The 16,584-nt window shown below is 35.8% G+C and overlaps 1 protein-coding gene across 3 annotated transcripts in view; it reads left to right on the forward strand.

Annotated features, from left to right (window-relative positions):
- NLN (neurolysin) overlaps positions 1-11,329 on the forward strand; it is a 37,629-nt gene extending 26,300 nt beyond the window's left edge. For all 3 annotated transcript variants that reach the window (XM_027446368.3, XM_027446370.3, XM_027446369.3), the window contains exons 9-13: positions 184-385; positions 3,373-3,559; positions 4,898-5,026; positions 5,551-5,687; positions 8,537-11,329. In XM_027446368.3, the coding sequence (XP_027302169.1) occupies positions 184-385; positions 3,373-3,559; positions 4,898-5,026; positions 5,551-5,687; positions 8,537-8,671 (790 nt within the window). In that variant the 3' untranslated portion in view covers positions 8,672-11,329. The remainder of the gene's footprint in view (positions 1-183; positions 386-3,372; positions 3,560-4,897; positions 5,027-5,550; positions 5,688-8,536) is intronic.
- Positions 11,330-16,584: the final 5,255 nt, after the last annotated feature.

Consider the following 16,584-nt stretch of genomic DNA (forward strand, 5'->3'; position numbering starts at 1 on the left):
CTTAGTTACTCTTTGAAGTCATAAGACAACTTTTATATGATCATCCTAATGAACAGATACAATTTTTTCACGTAAAGCTTTAAAGAGACACCAGGTCATTTTCATTGTTCCTGAATAGGCCTTTCCATTCTGGTGAGCAGACTTGTGATTTCCAGATATTTTCTGATGTATTTTCTTGTGCAGAGAAGGAAAGTATGGACATGCAGCATGCTTTGGTCTGCAACCTGGCTGTCTTCTCTCTGATGGAAGCAGAATGATGTCGGTAGCTGCTCTGGTAACCAACTTCACAAAACCAGCATCAGATCGCCCATCGTTGCTGCGACATGATGAAGTAAAGACTTACTTCCATGAATTTGGTCATGTAATGCATCAGATATGCGCACAGGTCAGTGGTGTTTGTTCCAGTATAAGCCTTCCTTCTTTCTGCACTGTCTACAAGCAAGGTATAAGTTTATTTTGGTGTTTTCTATTTTAGTAAACTATATATGCGGTTTTTGTTATTTTTTGAAAGTGACTTTTTTTTAATTTCCATTTAAAACTACAGCAGTGAATATACCTTTTGAAAAACATTTTTAGAAGAATGTTTACTTTTGCTTATGCAACATGAGGGTACCAGTGACAAGTAAATAGATCCATGCAAAAAGTAAAGCGAGTACTTGATGGTGACTTCTGTTATTAGAGCTGTCAGATGAATTTTTGTTACTTCTATTAGCATGCTAGATATTAGAAAGAAAGAAACAAACAAAAAGCTTGCTGTCCTCAAGAGTGTAAATGATTTGAGAATCCGTGTAGTTATGCCCTTAACTCCAGCACTTTTGCATTTAGTGCTCTTGAAAGCTTCCTTTCAAAATCATAAGCAAGTCTTGCCTGAGCTATTATATTTTCTGCTCCCCCATGTGACAGTCAGCATTCTCACTGTGACCGGAATTAAGTGAAGCTAGTCTGCAGATTCTGGATCCAGATGCAAATAAAGTTGTAAAATACCTGATTTCATTTTCACTTGCATCTGTCAGATTCAATTTTAAATGCTGAATTTTTCGTAGGCCTAATGAAAATGTTATGTTTCAGAGAGAGAGGCAAGTCTCTTGTGTTCATTCACCAATTCACGTCATTACCCACAAAATCCAAAATTTGTGTAGTGTTGCAGTGGTCTTCTTTATAAAGTAGTACCAAATCAAAAAATCAGAGAATACGGTACACATTAAATTTTAAATTTTGGCCTCAATTCCAGAGCCTAGGACTGTAAAATAAAAAACAGATATATAAAAATTGGTATATTAAATCGGGAATTAAACAAATGGTGCTCAAGCAAACTGAGGAACAAGAAGCTATACATATTTTTGCATCATATTGAAAGTAGGAATTTGAAGAAAACATGATCATCCTCACTCAAAGGCAGTTGTTTCCCAGCCCAGAAGTTGAGAAATTAAACTGATTCTTTCTTTTTGACTACCCGGATGATGTTTATAAATGAGACATGTTCAGCACTAGTGCAAGGTTTTGGTAACTAACAAGGAGGTGCCTGGGTGTTGCAGAGCCCCTTCTTGGCAACCCATCTAACCACACAAATACATATGTATTACTCCACTTGCTATGGAATTCCACATAACCCAGGGAGGCCTTTTTTTGTGTGTGTCTGTCGCTGCTGTGCTGCCTTCTGTGTGTGCAGCTACTGTACTTGCTTCTGTTGTATTTTATGTAAATCATTTAATGGACTAGTATAAGCACCTGCAGATGTCTTCTCAGTCCCACATATCAACATCCTGTCCTCTGGGATTTGCATGTACAAAGCAGTATCTTGTTTCATATGGTTGCTTGTTTAAGCATGTTAAAACTTGACTTTTAAAGGGTAAAGGGGGATTTGTCTGAGTGGGAATCTGAGTGTCTCGTAAAGGTCAGCTTTTGGAGGACATTACTCCTTCTGATGTGTTGGGGTCCACTGGAAAGTGAGATATCGGGGGTCTTTTTATGGTGTTAAGGAAAGAACTAATCAAGAACCCGAGTCAAATGTCTTCATATATTTTTTATTACCATGGTACAGTTACATATGGGTAAATGAGGGTATCTGGTGTCAAACAAACTCTTGCACTCCTGCTTTTAATCCATCCACTTCTATCACCATTTGTTTCTGATGGTTTCTAGCTTTTTTTCATAGCTGCTATTCAGCAGATATAGGAAGAAGGGCCATCCTGTTACAACAATGGATTTGAGTAACCAAGAAGTTTAAATGAAGGCAAATGTTTTTCTTCTTCTCTGCTATTCTTCTGAAGACATGAGATGATACACATGTGACATAGCCATCAGTTCAATGTATGCCCTACATTATACATGCCTTTTTTTGGTAGCCCGGCAAGAAAATAAGTTCTAAAGCCACTCCTCTTGTGGGCATCTATTCCCCAGTACACCCCTTGAGAGTGTGGTTGGGAAACTGAGAGTTCCTTCTTTCTTTTAGCACTTGGAGTGTTTTATTAGAACGTTGCTGAGAAGGAGAAATTGGGCTGGCAAGAGGAGATAGAGTTATTAAAAGTCAAATTGAGAGTGAGACAAAGTAACTTCTGTTGGTATTTGAATATCTGTCTTTCAAAAGTGACCATCTTTTTTTAGGAATATTTTGAGTTTAGAACATATTTTTATGAAGATGTTTAACTGCATAAAACCTTTCTTCAAAATTAATATCTGGTGTGTGCTTTCAACTTGAAATGATTGACAACAGTAAAGTGAAATAAAGTAAATTAAAAAGTTCTAATGTGCTTGGCTTTCAGAGTGAAGATTCTTCTCTCAGTAACTGAGTGCCAGATTTGGAGACCTTTCATGACTAAAGATGCGAGGGTTTATTTATTTCTTGCCATGAATTACTGACTCAAAAACTGTGCAATAAGTCAACTATATGCCTTATGAATGAAGACAGTTTTTAGAAAAAAGCTTAAAAGGAAAAGTTGGTCACGTAAAATCTTTGAATGAGTACGTTAGACTATAATACAATAAAAAAAATTTACAAGGGTATAATTGGAGTTTATTTTTTACTCTGAAATAATATAACACAGTTCTATAACAATTTACAAATTATGTCATTGTCATAATACAGCATGAAAACATTTGTACTTCTGTCAAAACCTAAGCAGTGAAATGACTAATACTAAGAAAATTGAAGTACAGAATCTGTAACAGAATGCAGTAAATACTGAATAATCTGTTTTGTTACTCTTTAGTAGTCTTGGATATGAATTTATGCCCTCCTTTCTTTAAATATCTTTGTTAATTATATTATTCCTTCTCCTGTGATTAACACTTCAAGTTCAGTCTCTGAAAGTTTATATTATTCTAGAAACCCTGGTTTCTAATTTTGTTTAATACAATGGCTTTTTCTTTCAGACTGATTTTGCAAGGTTTAGTGGAACTAATGTGGAAACAGACTTTGTAGAAGTACCTTCACAAATGTTTGAGAACTGGGTGTGGGAAAAGGAACCACTACAACAAATGTCAAGGCATTATAAAGATGAGAGCCATGTTGCAGATGCTCTCCTTGAGAAACTTGCTGCCTCTAGACTGGCTAATACAGGTATCTGTCTCCTCTCTTTCACTCAGTGGATGTATAAAAATATATAATTAAAGAAAACAAAACAACTGGTGGGAAATTTAAGACAATATCCTCTGGAAAACATAACAAACCAGTTACTTTTTTTTCTGTGTGTATGCTATCACTGTCAGTGCCAATAAGAATTAAGTGAGCACTTCAAAATGTTCATTGGATTAATAATTTCTGGTTTTATTTGCTTGGGTACAACCATTAATAAAATCTATGATGACACTGTATGCAGGAACAGCAGCAGCTCTGGTTTTCCAGGCTATCCAAAGGACTAAAATACCTGTATGTTTTTGTCCATGTAACTTTTTCTTACCCAGCAAATTCTCTTATTCAATATTGGGTTTCCATTGGTTTTCCATTTTCATTTTCTCAGGGTAGTCACTGTGCATTAGTACAGAAGTATTAGATTTTCTGCATGTACATTTTACATTTCACTTGCACATGATACTTGACTGACATGAAAGTTGCTTGCAAGTATGTTCAACATGTGTAACATATCCCATACAAAAGCACTGTAGCCTTTCATTACTCAAATAGCTTCTGAACGTCTGAATCCAGAACACGTTATTCAGTATCCATCCAGTCCGTGGTCCCCACACTCCCAGTAGGCATGTTACTTTCCCAAAACAAGGTTTTAATTCTCTTCTGTTTCTAAATCTCATACCACCTTACCTCTATCTCTAAATCAAGACCATAATCCAATGTCATTGCCATCATCTCATTGTCATTCTTACCACTCTGTCCCTGTAATCAGGGCTCCCCTGAAATCACAGCCATTTATGGTACAATATATGTCATCAAGGCACACTTCCCTATCCTGAACAGGAAGTGCCCATCTTTGTACAGGCACTGTAGCTGCATGAGAATTTTGTCTGGGAAGAGGTTCATATCTTGTAGCTTCTTCAAAATAGCAGAGCCTAAAGCAGCAGCAGCAGTTCTTGCTACTCTTTGAGGTGTCTTAGTTAATGTCATTAGATATACTTACCATCATCTGTGCAAGCCCTGAATGAAATGGTATACTGAAATTGAAGACAGCTGAGAACACAATTTTAAATATTGAAATTTGCTTTTAAAGTACCTGCTTGAAATAGTTTTTGATCTGTAAGAAAAGTAACACTCGAAATATGGAGCTTATAATGACAATTCCTTTACTAAAAAATCTATATTTTTTTAACTGAAGCATTCAGATGGAAATGTTTTATAGTTAAAATTCTAGTAATTTTGAATGTATGTTGAGATCTTTGAATGAAAGGTGCTAAAGGGACTCCAGCTACTTTGACTTTAGATAATCAAATATTCTTATTCAATTAGGTCTCTTAACCCTCCGTCAAATTGTTTTGAGCAAGGTCGACCAGGCACTCCACACAAAGCCATCTCTTGACCCAGCAGATGAATATGCCAAATACTGTATGGAGATTCTGGGAATTCCTGCAACTCCAGGTATATCAGTATGAAACTTTCGTACAGCATGTCCTAATGCTTTATTTAAACATGCTTTCCTTTTTTCCAATAATGCTTGGCATACAAAACAAAACAAACAAACAAAACCCACCAAACCACCAAGTTGTTGTTTGTAAAAGAAGTTGTTTGTTGATCGTACTTTATGAAGCTGAAATAATTACTTTGAAACTTGGTCTCATCTTAATGATCTCTTCTGAAAGAAGATGAAGGTAAATATAAAGCTATACTTTCTCAGGTTATGTTTTAGGGTGGCATGATGTGAATATCATATTAGATATTCTGATAGACTTGTGTTGGGTGTGCAACTAGATTAAAATAAAACTTACTTTTTAATCACCAGAATATGACAATATTCTGAGGTGTACTCAGACCCCCTATGTGAGAAGTTTCAAATTAGTTGATAAAAATTCCTGATTAATTTCTTCTTAAAGTTGATGCACTTTGTACATCAAAAAAGTGACTGCATTTGATTTAAGTTAATTAATGTGAATCTACTTTTCAAGGCACAAACATGCCAGCTACTTTTGGACATCTGGCTGGTGGTTATGATGGCCAGTACTATGGATATCTGTGGAGTGAAGTGTTTTCCATGGACATCTTTTACAGCTGCTTTAAGGAAGAAGGCATAATGAATCCAAAGGTACGTGGTAAATACTTTCTACTAAAAGACTCTTATTTACTGAAGAGTCTTGTTCTTGTCTAAAGCTACAATTTATTACAATTATGATCCATTGGGATAATGTCTCAAGTACTTCTACTGCACCCGTCAAGTTCAGATCAACAGAAAAAAGTGTTATATAAATAATTGCTTTTGAACATCATTGAAATTTCAGAGAGAACTTTTATTTTAATACAGTTATTATACAGGGTCATATTTTTTTGTGACTTTTAAGACATTGCATTGCATTGATTGACACATACTTTTTTAATGTCAAAAAGAAAAAACATACTTGTTCATTGTAAGTACTGATGCATATTCTGCTATGAAAGCTGTATGATAATAGTGCTCTATTTCCATGAATGGTGCCTCAAGTGTGTGGTATTTTTATACAGCTATTATTTAGAAAATTGAAGTTATGCCACTCTTTCCCAGCACAGCATAACTCACAGGTTTTTTCCATCTTAGTTTTTCTCCCAAGTGACTTTGGAATCATTGATGGGTTTTAGATTTACTGGGCTTTTTTTTACTGTTGTGTAATTCTTCAGCCTTTTCTGCCTCTGGCATGAAGGAAGGACAGCTAATAATGTGATTAGTTGTCCTGCCAATTCTGGCAATCTTTTTTATTTTTCAGGCATAGTATTAGACTTGTGACTGAAGATGCTGCGTCTCTGTTATGGCAAAGACCTTCTGGTTTTCCTGCCTCCCTTACCTGTCTTCTGGATTCAGCAGCCAGCTCTAGTTCTTCCCTTCAGTAAATGTATATAAAATGAGAAGTGAAGGAGAGAGTAGAAAGTGCTCATCTTCCCTATTCCTCTCTGGAATTTGCTTTGATTCCTTCCTTTCTAATCACAGCAACCAGAATTTCTAGAAATGTCTCTCCCTCTAGAGGGTGGAGAAAGAAAATAGAATTAGACTGTGAGCTGGACAAAGAGAGAGATCCCAAGAGGAGAGATGGGGTAGAGGCCAGAAAACTCTGGCAGTGATTAGGTGAGTAAGGACTGTGGAAAGAGAGGTTTTATGAAGACAGGAAATAAACTGAAGAGTTTAGGAGGAGAGATGACTAAAGGTGGTCAAGGTTGATTTTGAAGTGCTACGAATTTATAACGTGCATGTGAGAATAAGCACTCCTGCTTATTTGATTGGAAGGGTCTCACTCATAAAAAAAAAAAAAAAAGCATGGCCACACATGTGTGTCTTGCTCCCTCTCTTACATGTGTGCACACACATTTTGCTTGGGTGTTCACGTAACTTCAGGAGGATCTGTGGAGATTTCCCCTCCCTCTTCAGAACAATACTATCTTCTCAAATTGGTTCTTTTTTAACTTGTTATTTATACTTTCATTCCATGTAAGTGTGATACAGTTCCACAGGATGGGACAGACAATCTTTTATAAACAAATGCTAGACACCAGTAAGATTTCTGTAGTTATATTTCATTTTATCTAGATTTAGATTAGCTTTTAGAAAGGCAGGAAAGGAAAACAGTTATGGTATTATGACTTGCACTCGCTCTTAGAAATTTGGCTTACCTCTTCCTGTTAGAATAAACCTCTCTTCCTGTTTTGAGCAACAGTTATAGAAACTAGTTTAAGTGACTTTATCAATAACAATTCTTCAACAAACAAATTCTTCTTCTTTAGCATTGTTAATTGTCACACTCCTCAGTTCTTGCACGTTATCTGAAATTACCTCTGTTCTCTCTAGAATTGTGAAATCTGCTTACAGGAGACACAACAGCAAAGAATCATGTTTACTCAAATAACACTTTTACACTAAAAGGAACAATATATTCTATTCTGCTCATGTCCAGAAAACAAACACAAATACCAAAATATTAGTAATGTTCATTGACGTATTATCTTTTTACTTTTTTCCATGTTTATTCTCAGGCAATGCGATTAGTAGTGTAGTTAAGTTATGGAGATCTGTCAGTTAAAAAGACCTATGCTTTTTACTGTTTTTACAGTAGCAATCAGGAAGCAGTGTAGTCCTGTAATCTCATAGCTTTGACGTGTGGGGGAAGTATATGTGTGTGTATACAGTGACTGAAAGGAAGATTATTTTCTTCAATATTAAGAGTATCTAGGACTTTTACATGAAAAAAAAATATTGCTTTCTCATTGATTCTTATGTCTGAGGCCCAAAATGCTCCAGATGCTTTCTTCAAAAGATGACTTCTTGTTAAGAATGTCGTAATTTACTGCTTTCTCAGAAGCTTTTAGATCATTCCTTTTAAAGGAATCTTTTCCTTCTGAAGTAATAATGTTTCTTACTGAAAATGTAAACAGAGTTAAGTTCCCATTACTTTAATATATTTTGATAGGGAAATTCTATGTGCATATATATATATATATATATATATATATATATGTATTATATTGATGGGCACATAAAATGTTAATATATGCCATGTTATTCCTCAGTGTTATATTTATTTGTCTCTGAAGTATCATCTCTGTTCTTGAAACAGAGATTAAAGAAAGAGAAATCATCAGTTAAGAGAGAACGAATGTTAGTTTCTCTTTGCTTGCCTGTCAGTCATGTTACGCCCTTGAAGAATGTCTTCCAGAACTTGGGCAAGTTGTGTCATTTTAACTTCCAGAACAGTGTAAAATCACAAGAAATTGGATTTCTTAGTGAACAGGTTAAATTTCTCCTGTCTTGAGTTCTTCCAGCAGATCTAAGTTATATTTGTGGTATATTCTCTTTTGGTATTAAGAAAAACTGGAAAGAGAAGACATGTTGAGACTTTTACATACACAACACATACAGAAAAATGGCAGTTTACAAGATAAGAAATACTAACATTCTGCTTTACCTTTTATCAGGCTGGAATGAGATACAGAAACCTTATTTTGAAACCTGGAGGATCTTTGGATGGGATGGATATGCTTCAGAATTTCTTGGATCGTAAACCAAGCCAGAGAGCTTTCCTGTTGAGTAAGGGACTATGTGTTCAGTAAAATTGTGGGGACTATGTGTTCAGTAAAATTATGGTTTCTTTGTAATGGCATATACGTATGGAATGAGCTGGAAACGTCAGTGTGTTTCACATCTTAACTATGTACCACTTTAGGCAAATCAGGTTGCTTTTTCATGATTTTTTAAAATGTATAAATAAAAATGTGATTTTTAAATTGCACAGGACTACAAAATTCAACACAACAGGGAAAAAAGTAATTCTGAGATGTGCTGAAGCTGAGAAATTTGGATGGTAATTTTTTTTCTGGAATTAATGTGAGATAACGCTAATCAACATGGGGATTTGATGCCTTGTTTCTCTTTTAATAGATGCACTTAAACTGTCATGTGAATGGATTTCAAAACTGGGGATAAAAAGAACACTACCAGCAATAAAAAAAAAAAAAAAAGAAAAAAACATTTTATATTCTGTATTATTCTCTTGTATTTATGGCTCACAAATGTTTTTGATGGAGTGGAACTTTATTTGATTTCATCATGGTTTGGGTTCAGTCTAGCTTTCTGACAAAATTCAAGACTGAGAACCTGTGCCAGACAGCTTTACAGCAGACATACTTGTGTAATACTTCTACATTTCATTTTGGTGCATGCTAAATTCTTGTATTATTTATAAATTTATACAGTATAATTTAAAAAAAAAAAAAAGCCAACTATCATCTGAGCTAAATAGAGGATAACCACTCAGAATATGACCTTGTCAGTTCTCCCACTGCTTTTCATTTTTTGTTGATGATCACAAATCAGATCTTTGTTAGGTCGTTGTTTTCCCAGCTATATCATCACAGGCACTAAAAAGTTATATACTATAGCAATTATAATGGTTTTGGTTCGTTTGTGAAAATTTTCGAGATATGTATAAGGAAAGTTGTGTCCCCAGTGGGAATGGTAAAAGTCAATGCCAGATATTCTTATTGGGCCTTTCCAGTCTGGCATGCAGAAGTGCAACAGAACAACTTCACAGATTTGATGGTTTCAGCTATGGGAGTAGGAAAGTAATCAAGGAATTATTTTGAAGTTTTTCTGTGAGATCATGCCAATTCTTACACCACTGAAACAAAGCTGATAGTTCAACTGCACTTTTCTTGTCTTTAGATATAATACCTTACTTTGGTTTTGGTATTGCAACATTTTTTGTGATCAAACTTTAACTTTGGTTACTAGCTAATAGATTTTAGACATTTGATTCAGAGCCGTGAACATGGCTAATATTTTATTTATTTGTTCAAACACAAAGTAAGAAAATATGCCTGGTAAACTCAAAAGATTCCTTCCTCTTTTTTTTTTTTTTTTTTAGCAAAAGAAAACTGAAAGCATTCACTTTAGGTCAAATCTATGTGTTTGAGAAAAACAACAGTTGTTAATGTTCACTTGAAACTTTTTTGTGTTTTTCTTTTGAAGCATTTAAGCTGAGAAAAGCAGAAGATCTTCATTGGTTTCTACTTAATTTTTGTTCCAAGATGGAATATTTGACAGGACTTACTTCTGAACCACAGTAGTTATGGATGTGAGGAAACACAAGTTTTTAGCCAAAACATACTTATTTTGTAGTTTCAACAAAGCACATAATTAAGTCAGTTCTAACTCTCATAATCAGTTGCAGTTCTAGACTCCAGTTCTGCAGTGTCAAGGAAAAGTAATACATGAAAATCACATATATGAGAACCTTTTGAACAGTGTTCAGAACAGCCATAAAAGAAAGCTAAAGAAACTAGTGGGTGCAAGATCATCGTAAAACCTGTAAATTTAGCCTATATGAATTTTCTCTACAGTCTGAATGCATTTGGAAATATTTTATTTTTAAACAAGTGTTTAAAATTATTGCAAATCCTATATTTTTTTTTTTCCATTCACCATTTAATGATTGTTCCAATGAATTAAATGTAAAAAGTTGTTTAGAGATACTATCCAAACATGGTCTGCAAATCTAAGCAACAGAATTTTTATTAAGATGTAAGACACAGTATTTCTTTTGGAGCTGCCAAACTGACTTCCACATGAGGGAGACCTTTCTCTGCATAAACCAGCAGTCTCACTTCAAGGTAGATAATTGCAAATGCAGTAATTATGAGCAAAAATATGTGGTGATGACATTTAAAAGTTAAATACAGAACAGTACTGATGCTGATTTTGGTAATTTGTCTTGTTTATTTTTCCGTTCTTTAGTGTGTATGATTAACAAAGTAGATAGAAACTACGAAGAAAATACCTGCTCTTACATGTATGTGGAAACACGTACATGATTGTACAGATACACAGTAGTGTCAGCCAGATACCTGTATATGGAAAAGAAAAACTAAAATTACATTGTGCCCCACAAACATGTGTGCTATGATCTGTACCTGTCCCAAAGAATACGATTTTCTGCCATTTGGTGTTGTAGAAGCCATCTCCAAAGCCCTGCATCAGGTGGTAGTTAAGGTAGATTATTTTATGGCTAAAACTGCACTCAGAAAAGCAAACACGTAATGTTCTGAAATGTTTCTGGAACACCTTAATGGGGTAAAGTATCAAGCTAGTCTGCTAATTTTTATATTACCTTTTGAGAACCTTGTAAGTCAAATTCAAGTTCACATTGTAAAGACCTGATCTTGGAATGGAAGAAATAACCTGGATAAAGACCTCTTTTCTAGTTATGCATATCTCCATTGTACTCATGATTTTTTTTCTGTATATGAAACAGCATATTCTGACACTATTCCCAGTGTGTGACTTAGAATCCCCAAAGAAAACAGAAAATATGATCTCAATCTTCTGTTTTAGAAACATGAGTTAATCGCTTCAACACTGCACAGAAACAATTACATATCTTCAAGCACACAAGGATATAGGTATCTGGAAAACAAAAACCAACCAACCAACCAAAAAAAAAAAAAGCTACCAGCTTGTTTCAGAATTATTAGTCTCATGCTTTCATTGAATTCAGTTTCAAAATTTGAAAATTTGTTAATTCCAACCCAACTTGAAGTGTTCATTGTAATAACAGAAGTAACTTGAAATGTTAGTCTAAAAAGCAGCTGCATTTTCAAGTTAGTAATGTACCTTTTAGAATTTCATTGTATTTATAATTGTTTCCCTTTGTCATCAATTCAAATTGACTTGGCAACAGAAGCTTCAAATGAAAGTGAAAGGGTCAAAGAGGAGACACAGGAGAGAGTTATGTCAAGCACTAAAGAGGCAATTAGCAGGTAATTGCTTTCCCATGTTGCTTCCTCACTGCAAAAGATAGAGCAGGCTGGCCATGCAACTGGGTTACAAGGTGGCTAGGTGGAGGCCTCACCTGCTGCTGGTCATCTGATATAGACGCAGCATGAAGCCTGGTTTAGGACTGATTGCAAGCCAAGTTGTAAAAGGAATCTGGAGAAAAAGTTTAAATTCTGCTCTCTGACCTACAGCGGCTGTTGGTTATTATGCTGACTTAATAAAGAATACATGGAGGGAGTCTTTGTAGATAGGGAGTATTGACTCTATCACTTGAGCCACTACAGTTGGTTTTCATATCTGGAGAGCTCTGTGTTGCATGCTATTAATCTAACAACATACTCATTTTAATCAGTAATTGAGGTCAGTCAACTGTGGATCTTGCTTGACAAACAATTTTGTTAAGCCCTGTTTTAATGGATAATCAGGCAGTGACTATTTCTGATGGCTGTAGACATGTGGTATGGGAGAAGTAAAATTACTGCAACAAGAAATGAATCACAAAGTCAAGATCTTTGCTTTCACTCTGAAAAATGAAATAATTTCCAAATACCTTTAGAAGTGAGGGAAGGTGGGGGTGGTACGTGGGTTGTGTGGAGACTTCTGGAGGAATTTTCTAGAAGTGTAGACCTGGTTGCATAAGGAGCAGAAAGCAGCTGATAATGTGCTGAGTGGGAGTTAAATGTGTTGGGGTGTTGAGGATTAAATCAATTACTGGGTGGGTTTAGTTAGCACTGGGCAGAGGTGCTATGCTGCACCTCATTCCCACCAACAAGGATGGGCTGATGGGGAATGAAAAACTCAAGGGCAACCCTGGCTGCAGTGACCATGCAGTTTGGGATCCAGAGGGCAGAGAGGAGGGAGGCAGTATTGGGACCAGTGCTGTTTAACATCTTTGTTGGTGATCTGGACTGTGAGATTAAGTGTACCCTCAGTGAGTTTGCTGATGACACCAAGCTGTGTGGTACAATCAACACGCAGGAGGGCAGGGATGCCATCCAGAGAGACATGGACAGGCCGGAGAGGTGGGCCTGTGTGAACCTCATGAGGTTCAACAACACTAAGTGCAAGGTCCTGGCCCTGGTTCAGGGCAATCCTAAGTACAGATACAGGCTGGGCAGAGAACGGAACTGGGTGTTTTTTAAGGTCCCTTCCAAACCAAACGGTTCTGTGATGTGATTCCGCATGTTGAAGGAAAAGGAAGGAGTGCAGTCAGTTGAAGGATGAAGTTGGAGTAGGGTATTCTGACAATAGCTGTGAAAGGGTTAGGGTGACTGTTGGGAAGATTTTATGAAAAGGGCATATAGCTTAATGTACACTGATTTATGAAAGGTTACCAATTGCTTTTTTTTTTTTTTTTTTTTGGTTTAGAAACAAGACATGCTCATATTTGTCTCTGAATTTGTCTTACATTTTTATTTGCATACCAAAGAACATGAAATTACGCATCATCTTGTTGCTTGAGTGCTTGTGCTTCTTCCTGACAGCTGGAGATGATTTTTTGTTTCACCGGTGTTTTCTTCATGAATATACTTTAAATAACAGTTTCCCATGGAGGAAGGAAGAACTGTGATATTATTGCAAGAGTTCAGGTTGCAGGGCCTGTGTTTGAAGTCTTGTATAGCTAATCATTATGAGCCATTGTAAATAATACAGATGATATACAAAACCTGGTACCAAACAGCAGTCAATCTATTTGAGCATAACTAGCATAGATAATGATAAATAAATAAATTAAATTTAATGAATTGGAAGTTAGTGGTTGCCTAGAAACCAATAATCATGACCTAATTTTATTCAGTATTGATTAACAGAGGATAGAATCAGCCAATACTTGCTTGCACTGTACTCCTAATGGATTAAAAAGGCTGAATATATCACTGCTAAGCAGGCTAATGAGTAAAATTATTTGGAAGAAAAATTGTGAATGAGAAGTGGTATGTCTTTAAAATGTAATTAGCCAAAATATTTCACAACTTAGTCAGAACTGTTCTCTTTTTAAGAACCAATCTGTTCACCAGCAAAAACAGCAATTAAAAATAAACAAAACAGAAGTGGGGTCAGGAGTAGGAAACAGCTATAAAATGAGGAATTGTAAAGTGTTAAAAATGTTAAAGAAAACTAAGACCATCAAGAAAAATAACTGTAATGGATTATAGTTAATAAGATGCAGAATATATTATTTCTAATAAATCCCATTTGTGTGTCTGACCTTTAATAGACGGAGATGCTGATACTGCTAATGACCAAATAAAGACAAAAGACTTTTTTTTTTATTTACTGTTTCTCTTCTGCATTTACAAAGAAGCAACATGTTGTAATCATATCATATGAGAACAATGGGGTACTTTCCAGTCCATTATTAAGAGAGAAGGATATTAAGCAACACCTACTCAGAATAAACATCTTCAGATTAGTAGGATTGAGTAACTTGCACTCTACAACCTATGAGAATTGATGGGGGCAGATTTTTTCCCAGGGCTGTTAATCTTGGGATACCAGGCATATGGCATTGTTCTAGAACAGCACTGATGATTTCCAGTGTTCAAAAAAAAGCAAATGGGTGACTATTGGCCACACACCCTGAAATCTGTTTTCAGCAAAACAGTTGGAGAGAATTAATAAAATTCTGTTGCTGAGGAATTAAACCACAAGTGTCATTAACAGAGTGCAAGTGATGTTACAAAAAACAACTTGTTCTCACTACAAGCCTGATGAAGGAGACTGTAGTGAGATTTAGGTAAGGGGTATTTGACTTAGTGCTATATATTTTTGTCTGGAATAACATGATACAGTATCAGTATGTAAAATGGATTAAGAAGTGTCTAACTGTTCTCAGGGAGTAATTCTTGATCAGATTGATTGGGAAGTCCCTACAAAGCACAGATGAAAATCAGAAAAATATAGAGGGAAATAGCATATACATCATCCCTATTCGTACTCTTCTATGGCATCTGCTTTTAGCTACTGCTAGAGATGAGATACTGTATGAGATCAACCTGCTGTTTGGTCCAGAGTGGAAACTGAAGAAAGAGCAGAAAAGAACCACAAAACTTACCTGACAGACAGAGAAAACTTTTTTAAAGAGAAACTTTTAAAAGCTTTATATTTTCAGCTTAGGGAAGAAAAAAAAAAAAAAAGGCAAAAGATTCTGTGAAGACTTAATTATAGTCTGTAGGTATTGTCATTATATGTTAAAAGGTTCTTTAGTCTAGTCGAAGAATGTCAGATGGAAGCTGAGGCCAGTCATTTGAAAGAGAAAATAACAGCATTTTTAACAATGAAGGGGACTAACAGAACAAACTGTTCAGAAAATTGGTGGAGTTATCAGCTTTTGATGTCTTCACATCTAGACAAATAAAAGCTGCTCTAGGAGATACGCTTTCACCAAACACAATGTATTAGACTTCATTCAGAGTAACTGGGAGAAATGGAATGGCTGGTGAAATAAAAATCAGATTGATCTCCTGGGCCTTTTTCTTAAAACTCTACGATTCCATAAATCTTATCCTACTCAAAAAAAGTTTGTTGGATGGATGTTTTCATAGGGCAGAGTTGTAAAAATATGCAATGTAATTCACTGCTGAGGAGTTCTAGCCTTCTAAGCCATTTACAGAAAGCAAAGGCAAATGGACAATGCACTTTTAAATTGAGGGAAAATGTTTCCTTTAAATAAGTAAATGTGAGACTTCACAGCTTTTGTAAGAAAACTGAGTGGATAAGTCATTTCAACATGACAAAGGATAAAACTATACTAAAATTTCTTCTTGAAGACAAGGTTTCACCACCCCAGGAGGTATTCAAAAGATGTGTAGATGTGGTGCTTAGATGTGATTTAGTGGTAAACTTGGCAGTGCTAGGTTAATGGTTGGATTTGATGATGTTAAAGGTACTTTCCAACCTAAATGAAAACGATTCTATGATTCTAAAAAGGCAGTATTTTTCTCTTTAGAAGGTTGAAAAGTTATTTTTACAAATAGTATTTTAAACTGGGCAAAGTTTCTTAAAAGTTTCTTTGACTGTTTCTTATGGAACTTAGTGAGCATAGGAAGGATTTATCAAGTGTGAATCTGCATATAAGCAACAGCCATACACGAAGTTCTCTTGATTCAGTGGTGAATCATCATCTGCTTTAGAATCACAGAATCATTTAGGTTGGGAAAGACCATTAGGTTCATCAATTCCAACCATCACCTAGCACTACCAATTCCACCACTAAACCACGCCTCTCAGTGCCACATACACACATCTCTTACATACCAGTAGGGGTGGTGACTCCACTGCTTCTTAAAGGTATTTTCCAACGTAAGTGAAAATGAGGGTAGCCTGTTGCAATACCACGCTTTCCATGAAGAAATTCTTCCTGATATCCAATCTAAACCTCCACTGCCACAAGAGCCATTTCTTTGTGTCCTGTCTTTTGACACCTGAGAAAAGAACCTGATGCCCAGCTCCCCACAACTTTCTTTCAGGTAACTGTAGAGAGCAATGAGGTCTTCCCTCAGCCTCCTTTACTCCAGACTAAACAAGCCTAGTTCCCTCAGTCATTCCTCGTAAGTCTTATTTTCTGGGTCCTTCACCAGTTTTGTGGCTCTTCTCTGAACACGACAGCAACTCAGTCTCCTTCCTGTAGTGAGGGTCCCAAAATTAACACAGTATTTGAGGTGTGATCTCACCAGGGCTGAGTACTGAGGGA

Source organism: Anas platyrhynchos, chromosome Z (genome assembly GCF_047663525.1).
Source record: "Anas platyrhynchos isolate ZD024472 breed Pekin duck chromosome Z, IASCAAS_PekinDuck_T2T, whole genome shotgun sequence".
NCBI lineage: Eukaryota > Metazoa > Chordata > Aves > Anseriformes > Anatidae > Anas > Anas platyrhynchos.